General features: G+C 57.6%; 2 protein-coding genes across 2 annotated transcripts; both read right to left on the bottom strand.

Moving 5' to 3' along the window:
- Positions 1-266: 266 nt before the first annotated feature.
- LOC104344254 (putative G protein-coupled receptor) lies at positions 267-1,496 on the bottom strand. Its single transcript, XM_009948343.2, has one exon. It carries the CDS (start codon positions 1,494-1,496, stop codon positions 267-269), a length of 1,230 nt encoding a protein of 409 aa, XP_009946645.2.
- A 4,490-nt stretch (positions 1,497-5,986) lies between these two features.
- PARP3 (poly(ADP-ribose) polymerase family member 3) lies at positions 5,987-9,650 on the bottom strand. The gene is made up of 10 exons (XM_009959120.1): positions 9,468-9,650; positions 9,136-9,261; positions 8,545-8,736; positions 8,037-8,172; positions 7,570-7,796; positions 7,266-7,412; positions 7,038-7,115; positions 6,607-6,784; positions 6,250-6,396; positions 5,987-6,156 (listed from the first exon to the last, which is right to left on the bottom strand). The coding sequence occupies exons 1-10, from the start codon at positions 9,648-9,650 to the stop codon at positions 5,987-5,989; spliced, it is 1,584 nt and encodes a 527-aa protein (XP_009957422.1).
- Between the last annotated feature and the right edge of the window lie 310 nt (positions 9,651-9,960).

Below are 9,960 nucleotides of genomic sequence, written 5' to 3'. Positions count from 1 at the left end.
CCAAGCAGAGCCCGTCCATGCAGCTGGGATGTGCTGGTGGAGCCAGAGACAATTCCAGCCTGCAGAAAGGAGATGAGGCTTCCCCAAATCTGCTGCCTTCTCCCAGGCAGAGAAACTATCTTCCACCGTAAGCTCAGAGAAGAGGCAAAACCTGAACAAGGACCCCTCCAAATCCAAGAAGCTGGGTCCAAGCAGGTCTGATGGGTCCCTGGCAGGTCCCCTGCCCACCCTCCTGCCCAGCATGATGGGACAGGACCTCCTGCTACTCAGCTGCTCTCTTCAGGAACTTGACCTGGGATGGGGAAACCCACCTTGGTCTGGTCCAGCCTGTTCCTGGGGCTGGGGCTGATGCAGCTGGTGTGGGTCTCCAGAGTGCAAGTTGCTCTCTGGAGGAACTGCAAGAAGTTTTCCTGGACAGAAGCCTCTGAGACAGAAAGACAGAGCTCCTGGCCCAGCGGCTGGTTGAGACAGCTGCGCCGGAGCCGGGCCAGCTCCTCCCGGATCTGGCGATTCAGCAGCCCATAGAAGAAGGGATTGATGGCGAAGGAGGAATAGGCAATCCAGGTGACCACCATCTCCCCATGCCCACCATCCACTGTGCCAGCAGCGACAGAGGAGTGCAAGTGGAAAGCGAAGAAGGGCAGCCAGCAGCACAAGAACTGTCCCACAATGAGGACCAAGGTGAGGATGGCCTTGTTGCTTCCCAAAAAGCGCTCTGGTGTCAACCTGGGCAGCGGCAGGTTCCTGGTGGTGATGATGGTCACCTGGCTGGCGATGGAGTCACATCGGTGTCTGGGCGCAACTGCCTGTGCCTGCGCAGGCACGTGCTGCAAGGATGCCATCCGGGCCACGCGGTAGACACTGCAGTAGACAGCAAAGATGATGATGGTGGGCAGAACAAAGCAGACGATGCTGAAGATGATCACAAAAACCTTCTTGTGGGCCCCAGGGCTCCAGTAGACTGTGCAGCGGCTGGCACTGGTGGCACCGTTGCCTTGAGGCCAGCCCACCAGTGCCAAGACAGTGATGAGAACAGACTTGACCCAAATGAAGATCACTCCGACCACTGCCAGCCTGATGGTCATCTTGACCTCATACCTCATGGGGTGGACAATGTAGTAGTACCGCTCCACACTGATGATGGAGATGGTGAGGATGGAGGCACTGATGAAGCAGACATTCAGGAATATCAAGGCCTGGCACTCAGCAATGCTGTAGATCACCCTGCTGAAGCAGGAGGAGCTGGAGATGATCCCCAGGGGCATGAGGAAAATGGCAGAGAGGAGGTCGACCACACAGAGGTGGCAGACAAAGATGAACTTCCTGAGAAGGGGGGTTTTGAGAATGACAACCATCACCACGGTGTTTGCCACCAGGGCAGTGAGGGTGAGCAGGACCATGCAGAGGAGGCCCACCACCTCCTGGGTGATGGACTGCTTGGGGACAGAGAGCGGTTCTAGGCTGTCCGTGGTGTTCAGCCCCATTCGGCTTGCCATCCCCGCTGAGGGCTAAGCCAGCAGCTCTGGTGCCTGGGCAGCAAGGGCTCTTCTCCTGCATCCTTTAGAGGGAAATCCCACCACAACCATGGCCGCTGTCTTCTCCTTGTCTGTTAGGGAGGGGACCAGGGTGTGAAGAAGAACCAAAATGATGAAGAGCCACAGAGAAACCCAGTGGTGACCTGAACTCCTCCGAGACGCTGGAGTAGGTAGAGGTGCCTGGCGAGGTCATGACACCCTGCCTACCTCAGGGCTGGCATCTGGGCTGTCCCCAAACTGGCCAGGGACGGCACTGCCAGGACCTGCGAGCACCCATGCCAGGCTGATGCCCCATCCCCCTGCCCCAACCACACCAGCAAAGCCCGAGGAGCGACAGCACGATCCCGCCTGCCCCATCCCTGCTCCTTGCTCCAGCCACGGAGGACCCCAGGGTGGATGGGGGGGACCGAGCGCACCTTTGTTCCTGGAGAGGTGGGTGATGCTCCCCTCCTTGCCGGGGGTCCTTCTCGCTGGCGTTGCTCCCGCAGCAGAAGGGGGGCTGCCAGACCCTGTGCCAGGCCACGCTCACCCTCCCCGTCACCCGCTCGTCATCCTGTTTGCCTGCAGCCCGCCAGCTGCGGATGGCACCAGCTGTCACTCCCGGGTGCTGCCTGCACTGCCTGCACTCGTGGCGGTCCCACGGGGACAGCTGCTGGGTCCTAGCACCCGGCGGGGGCTCGGGAAGGGGGGACCAGCGTCCCTAAGCCCTGTGTCCCACCCAGGGTGGCCACCCACTGCACCTGGCCTGGTCCCAGAATCATAGAATCGTAGAATGCATTGGGCTGGAAGGGAAGTTTAAGGGCCATCTAGTCCAAACCCCCTGCAGTGAGCAGGGACATGTTTAGCTGGATCAGGTTGCCCAGAGCCCCATTAATCCTGATCTTGAATGTCTCCAGGGATGGGGCCTCCACCACCTCTCTGGGCAAACTGTTCCAGTGCTTTACCACCCTTATGGTAAAGAACTTCTTCCTAATATCCAATCTAAATCTACCCGCTTCTAGTTTAAAACCATTGCCCCTTGTCCTATCGCTATGTGCCCTTGTAAACAGTCCCTCCCCAGCTTTCCTGTAGGCCCCTCTCAGGTACCTGCAGGCCACTGTAAGGTCTCCCCGGAGCCTTCTCTTCTCCAGGCTGAACAGCCCCAACTCTCTCAGCCTGTCCTCACAGGGGAGGTGCTCCAGCCCCCTGATCATTTTTGTGGCCCTCCTCTGGACTCACTCCAGCAGGTTCATGTCCTTCTTGTATTGAGGGCTCCAGAGCTGGACACAGTACTCCGGGTGGGAGTACTCACCAGAGCAGAGTAGACGGAGGGAATCACCTCTCTTGATCTGCTGGTCACGCTTCTCTTGATACAGCCCAGGATGCAATTTTGGGCTGCAAGCATGCATTGTTGGCTCATGTCCAGCTTTTCATCCACCAGCAATCCTAAGTCCTTCTCGGCAGGGCTGCTCTCTATCACAATATCCCCCAGCTTGTATTGGTTACGAGGATTACCCCAGCCCAGGTGCAGGACCTTGCACTTGGCCTTGTTGAGCCTCATGAGATTCACATGGGCCCACCTCTCCAGGTTGTCCAGGTCCCTTTGGATGGCATCCCATCCCTCAGGTGTGTCGACTGCACCACTCAGCTTGGTGTCATCTGCAAACTTGCTGAGGGTACACTCGATCCCACTGTCTATATCATTGATGAAGATCTTAAACAACACTGGTCCCAGCACGGACCCCTGAGGACACCACTTGTCACCTGTCTCCATCTGGACATCGAGCCATTGACCACTACCCTCTGGATGCAACCATCCAGCCAATTCCTTATCCACCGAACAGTCCATCCATTGAAACCGTATTTCTCCAACTTAGAGAGAAGGATGTTGTGGGGGACCGTGTCAAAGGCCTTGCAGAAGTCCAGCTAGACAATGTCCATAGCTCTTCCCTTGTCCACTGATGTAGTCACTCCATCATAGAAGGCCACTAGGTTGGTCAGGCAGGACTTGCCCTTGGTGGAAGCCATGTTGGCTGTCCCGAATCACCTTCCTGTCCTCCATGTGCCCTAGCAGAGTGTCTAGGAGGATCTGCTCCATGATCTTCCCAGGCACAGAGGTGAGGCTGACAGGTCGGTAGTTTCCGGGGTCCTCCTTTCTACCCTTTTTAAAAATGAGAGTGTATTCCCCCTGATGAGCAAGTCTGGTAAGATGGTAACAACAGACAAGGAGAAGGCTGAGGTTCTCAACAATTTTTTTGCCTTGGTCTTTACTGGCAACTTTTCTCGTCGCACCTCCAGAGTTGAAGGACCACAAGATGGGGACCAGGGTGACAGAGTCCTTCACACTGTGAGTGAAGACAAGGTTCATGACCACCTAAGGAACCTGAACTTACCTAAGTCGATGGGACCTGATAAGATGCATCCCAGAGTCCTGAGGGAATTGGCTGATGTAGTTGCCAAGCCACTCACCATGATATTTGAAAAGTCATGGCAGTCAGGTAAAGTCCCAGGTGACTGGAAGAAGGGACACGTTACGCTCATTCTTAAAAAGGGTAGAAAGGAGGACTGTAGCTTCCAACTCCTCCTATTTGTTGCCCGTGGTGTTCAAGGAGAAAAATCACTTGAACCAGATGTGGGTATCTAGGTTTGCTTTACTAACAACTCAGAGTTGGGCCAACACCTCAAGTGTGTGGCAACTGAATTCCAAGTCCTTGCAGGTTTTATACCTTTTCTTTATCAATACACAGAGTCCAAAGTCTTTATAAATTTTCACTCAGCCTTTCAGTTCTTCATATTCATCACTTAATAAGTCCGCTCACAATCCTCTTATTCAGCTGGGTTCATCTTTTCTGGTTCCAATTCTTGGTTTTGGTTTCAGGTCACCTCTACAAAATTATCTTTTCTACTAGTCCTATACGGTTACAATTCTGAGAGCTTCTTGTATCAAGTACTTACAAAGCACAAAGTTATTTAAGACTTAAGCAGTAAGTAAAATTCAAACAATCCTAATTCTAATCTTATTTCCCTATGCTCAGCACACCCATTACTAATCAATCACTGTTATTTCCTTTTATTTTCCTACATGATCTGCACAACTGGGTTGAGAGGGTCTATACAAAGGACAAGGCTAAGAACATTTTCTTGGCCTTTAGAGCAGCTTATTCAATTGTAAAATTTTGCTACACATGCTGCACGCGTTCATGTAGAGGCACTTCAGCTGGGCTGACAGCCATGTCACCTTCTTCGAGAAACACCCCTTAATTCCCTTAAGGTGTTTCATGGATGTTTTCCTGTCGGTACCTACTACTTCAGGGGCCCCTGGTTCGTCTTGGTAAGACCTTTTCTGTGCTGCAGTGTACCCAGCGTGCCTTAGGGCAACAGGTTGAAAGCCCTTACACCTTGCCCCTCTAACCCTGATGTGTTGCCCCACAGCTTGTCACAGACAAGCCTGATATTATTAACCCTCTCCCCCTCTTCTCTAGTGGACAAGGTTTTATCCCCTTCCCCCTTTGAACCTAGTTTAAAGCTTTCTCGATGAGCCCGGCCAGCTTGTGTGCCAGAATCCTTTTCCCCCTTTGAGAGAGATGAACTCCATCTTTGCCAGCAGGCCTGGTGCAGTGTAAACCTCCCCATGATCATAAACCCCAAAATTCCACTGATGGCACCAGTCTCTGAGCCATGTATTAATCTGGTATGTTTTCCTGCTCCTTTCAGTATACTTTCCTGCTGCTGAAGGAATTGAGGAAAACACTACCTGCACTCCCAATCTTTCAGCCAGTCACCCCAGTGCCCTGAAATCCCTTTTGATCACCTTTGGGCCTCTCTCTGTAGCCTCTCTCTGTAACCTTCCGCAAGGACAGCTCAACCCCGAGGTCCCTGGCACTCTGGGAACAGAGCTACAGGTAAGTCTGAGGCATCTCCTCCCCATCATCTATGGGGCATCGTGGTGACATAGCCAGGAGTTGCCCTTCTCTGGCACCCCGGGGACATGGACACATGCTTGGAGGGCACACACAAGTGCGGAGAGGGGCTTGGCAAGGGCAGCAGGCTGGGGCAGGGCAGCATCTTGCTCGACCTCTGTAGCTCTGATGCCACAGTGGTGGGCACAAGCCACGTGCCTTTCTAAGGTGACAAGGGAGTCTGGCTCGCAAATCCATCAACTTTCACCTGAAGGCTGCCAGCACCAGACAGCCACAACAGGCTGCAGCCCCTCCAGAGCCACCTGCTGCCATCCCTGCAGGGACCCACCACCACCCTCCCCCACTCCGCACCCACCTCGCTGGGCAGGAAAGCGCCGGCACCACTTGCTACAAGGCACATGGTTTTTATTCACGGGCAAAGCAAGCTCTGTCTCCACGCCAGCCTGTCCTTTGCCAAGGCCCAGGTGAGGTGGCCGCAGAGTCCAGGCCACTGTGCTCCGGGCTGGTGGGTGCCACCAGCTGGAGACGGGGCCATGGGGTGCCTGGGCACCTTCAGAAGTGGAGCTGGACAAGGTAACGGAGCCGGCACTGGCTTTCCTGGTAGATGAGGTACTCGCTCTGGCTGAAGGAGGAATCCTTGTAGGCAGGCATGGAGATGGGCTTGCCCTGGCACACCAACACCTTCTTGCCATCCAGCAGCACCTCCTCATCCTGCGCGGGATCTGGGCAAGAAGACACCCCGCAATACCATGTCAAGCCCAAGATCTAGCCTCTATCCCCCCAGACCCCCATATCTCCTCCTGCTCCAGGCGCACCTGGCTCCGTCTGGCCACAGGCCAGCACGCTGTCGTAGCCGGAGGGAGGCTGACACAGCGTATGATCGTCGCAGGTGATGCGGTAGGGCTTGCCCAGGGCCACCTCTGTCAGGAACATGATGCCAACCTTCTCGGACGTGCAGCCCACTGCCATGGAAGAAAGGTATGGGGTGATGGCACCAACCCTGGCATTCCCATCTGGTTCTGCCCAGGCCACCCCGGCACGCGGGGCTTGGCTGCCATGGCAAGGAAGGGGCTTGGCATGCCCACAGCTGCCTGGCAGGGGCTATGGGAAGGCAGCTGGGCTCGCACAGACCCTATGGGCCCTATGGGCCCTGCCCGTCCCAGGACCCTCACCATAGCAGGCTGACTTCCTGTTCTCGGAGGCGAAGTAGATGCCCTTGCCCACACGCCCGCCCGAGTGGGGCATGATGCGCAGCCCGCTCTTCAGGATGGCTGCGACCACCGCCACGTTGGTGCCGTGCCAAAGCAGGCGCCGGTGCTCCAGGAGGTCATGGGCTTTGAAGCGCTCAGCCTGGAGACACGCAGAGCTAAGGGCTGTCCACGGACGGACACGCTTGTGCCCGAGGGTGGGGGACTGCCACCCAACCCCCCCAGCCCAACCCCAGTGCCAGGCTGGAGGGGCAGGGGAGTGAATGGCTGTGTGCCCCTTGCCAGCTGGGCTGAAGCCCCCCCTGGGTGGAGAAGCCCAGAGCCCTAATGCAGTCCTGGGGTGCAACTGGGACTTCCCTGCTGCAGGATGGGGATAAGCATCTCCTCCTTCTCACCTCGCCATCTCGGTCCACCTGCCAGATGTTGAGGATGCGGAGGCTGTGCCCGGTCTGTGTCACGTAGTTTTGGATCAGCTGCCAGGGAGGGAGTCAGGAAAGCGGTGTCACCGCAGGCAGCCATCCCAGCAATGCCCACAGACCCCCTGGGCCAGCAGGGACCTTTGGGGTGCCCACAGTCCTGTCATGGTTGCTCCCCATCATGGGGCCCCATGGCACAAGCAGCACCTGGTATTCCCGGGAAGCTGGGTCCAGCAGGGAGAGCTGGCAGCAGAGCAGGGCGTAATCCTGATCCAGTGGGTGGACAACTTCCTCCTCTTCCTCCTTCACCTTCTGTGCCTGCAGGCTCTGTGCCACCTCGATGTCAGCCAGGACCTGGCAGGCACAGATCCAGGACATCCTTACCGCTGGTGCTAGGCACAGTGCCAGGGGGCCTAGGGCAAGACCAGCCTCCTGCCAGCACCTCCCTGTCCCAGAGGCAGGAGCCCTCCTTGGGGAGGGATGCCACCCACCAGGTGCCCTGGCATCTCACCAACAGCATGTCCTTCTTGGCACGCAGCAGTTCGGGGGAGTCGATTGGGGGTGGCCGTGCCCGCCCGAAGTTATGGGGGACGATGGTGTAGAAGCGGGAGGAGAGGTCCTCCAGGCGGGAGGCCTGGGGGGGCTGCTCCTGCAGTGCTGCCTCCAGCTCCTCCAGTGCTTCAAAGCCCCTCGCAATCTGCTGCTTGCTCAGCTTCCCCAGTGGCATCTTCTTCACATCTGGCCAGGGGGACAGGGGAGGGCACAGGTGAACCCATCTGCCCCACTTGCCCCACAGCTACTTGCAAGAACTCCAGATCACTGCGGGCACACATAGGCCCCCAGCATGGGGGTCCACAGTCCCACCAGGTGCCGGGCTGTCAGTGGGGATGCCTTAAAAACTACAGACACCTCTTTCCCGTTCACCTCCCCACCTGCACCCCCTGGCCACAGCCCCCAGACCCACCCATCACCTCCTACCAATATTCATGGTCTGCATGGCATCCCGGAACATGTCACTGCTGAAGATGAGGGACACCAGGTCCTGCGTAGCTCTGTCCAAGGTGCAGGGCAGCACCCGCCGCTTGCAGACCTTGTCCCCGTCCACACCATCCACCTGCAGACCCCAAACATCACCGCACGGCCTGTGAGCCCGCGGGAGGCTGCGGAGACACAGCACCAGGGCTGCCCTTCTCGGTGGGGACAGCCTGGCCCCCAGGCAGCAGAGCAATGGGCAGGTGCTGCCTCCACTTTCCATGACCAATGGCACTCAGATGCCCGTGGTTCTCGCTTGGGATGCCCTCCCACTCCATCTCAACACATTAGCCTCAAATCTCTGCCTGCGGGCTGTTTCAGCTTCCTCCCAGACCCCTCCCAAAACCCACCCCATCCTGCTGACCCCCTTGGATGTCCCAGTGCACAGTGGGCCAGGGGTGGGATACAAGGACTGCGCCACCGTGGAGACACCCCAGCTGCCTGGCACACTCACCTTGAGGGCAACCTCCACCTCCTGCCCGGCCCCTGGCTGCACTTCGATGAGTGTGTACTTCCCTGGCTGGGCAACAAAGTTCTCCCTCGACGCCCAATTGTTCTTGGTCTTCTCCCGAAACTTCTTCTCAAAGTCCTTCTTGGCGGCCTCCAGGGAGGCAAAGGGCAAGAGCTTGGACTGGCCCACCTCCCCCTGGCAGCGTACAGCAGTGGTCAGAATCCCCTCTGCAGCCTTGCTCCACGAGCCCCATGCTGGGGGGTGCAGCCTGGGAGCAGGGGGGCTGCAACAGCAGGGCTGCCGGGCAGTGAGCAGGAATGTGATGAGCCATTAGCACCAGGTGTGGGGGTCCCTCCAGCTTGGGAAGGTGTCCTAGGACTCCTTGCTGGGGTGTCATGTTCACTGTCATCGCAGCGACAGATGCCATATCCCCTGGCCAGGCTGACCCCATTGTGTGAGAGCAAGTTCTTGAAGCCCCCCAACAAGGGGCCATAGCAGGGCCATTTGGTTGCTCGCTTTGGGACCAGGAACAAGGAAGGGATGGGGACCAGCACCCCCCGGGGCAGGGGGCAAGTGATGCTGGGGTGGACTTACCACACGACCCCAGCGGCTCCAGACGCTGTAGGCACCATCATGCTCAAGGAGCTGGATTATGTAGAACTTGTTGTTGTTGGCACTGATGTTGGTCTGGTTCAGGGTGCAGTCGTAGTCCTCGTAGACCTACAGTGAGCAGCACAGCTTGGGCTGGCACCTGGGCAGCGTTTGGGGATGAGGGGCATGCAGAGCTGTCCCAGTGGGGATGCAGAGGGGGTCTGCAGGGAAAATTGGGGCTGCCCCTGTGTCAGCAGAGTGGGGCCTGCCCTTGGACTCTCCCCATCCCTCCTGCTGCACCCCGGCCTCACTGGGTACGCCAGCCTCGCTCTCACCTGGGCACCCGTCATCGTGCTCAGGGGGCACAGCCCATCAATGGTGACAGGGGGCTTCTCCTTGGGGGCAGTTTTCAGGGCTGCCAAAGTGGAACTCCAGGCATCATCCTCCTCTCCCCCCTTCACTTTCTTGCCCCTGCCATCTGGCTGCTTCAGGGGGGACGCGTGGCGCTTGGAGGCCATGGCTGAGCCACCCCCGCAGGGCTAGCACAGCCTTAATCCCCCAGCAAAATCCTTGGGGAGAGCAGAGCGGAAAGTGAGAGATGTGGAGCTGCCCCTTCCGGGAGAGTCTGACTGGGCTGTGCCTTGCTTTCCCTATGCCTCAAGCCCATGGCTGGGCTGGAGGAAGGGATGGGACCTCCGCAGCCAAAATGTCTCAGCCTTGTCCCTTTGCTTGGGGTGGGGAGCAGAGCCTCTTGGCACCCTCCAGCCCCGGAAGGGACTGAAAAGGAAGCACAGCTGAGGAACACGTAGCCAAAGGGGAGCGCAGGGT

This window comes from Leptosomus discolor, chromosome 9 (assembly GCF_034619465.1).
Source record: "Leptosomus discolor isolate bLepDis1 chromosome 9, bLepDis1.hap2, whole genome shotgun sequence".
In the NCBI taxonomy this organism is placed as follows: domain Eukaryota; kingdom Metazoa; phylum Chordata; class Aves; order Leptosomiformes; family Leptosomidae; genus Leptosomus; species Leptosomus discolor.
This window is presented reverse-complemented; position numbering and strand designations above follow the sequence as displayed.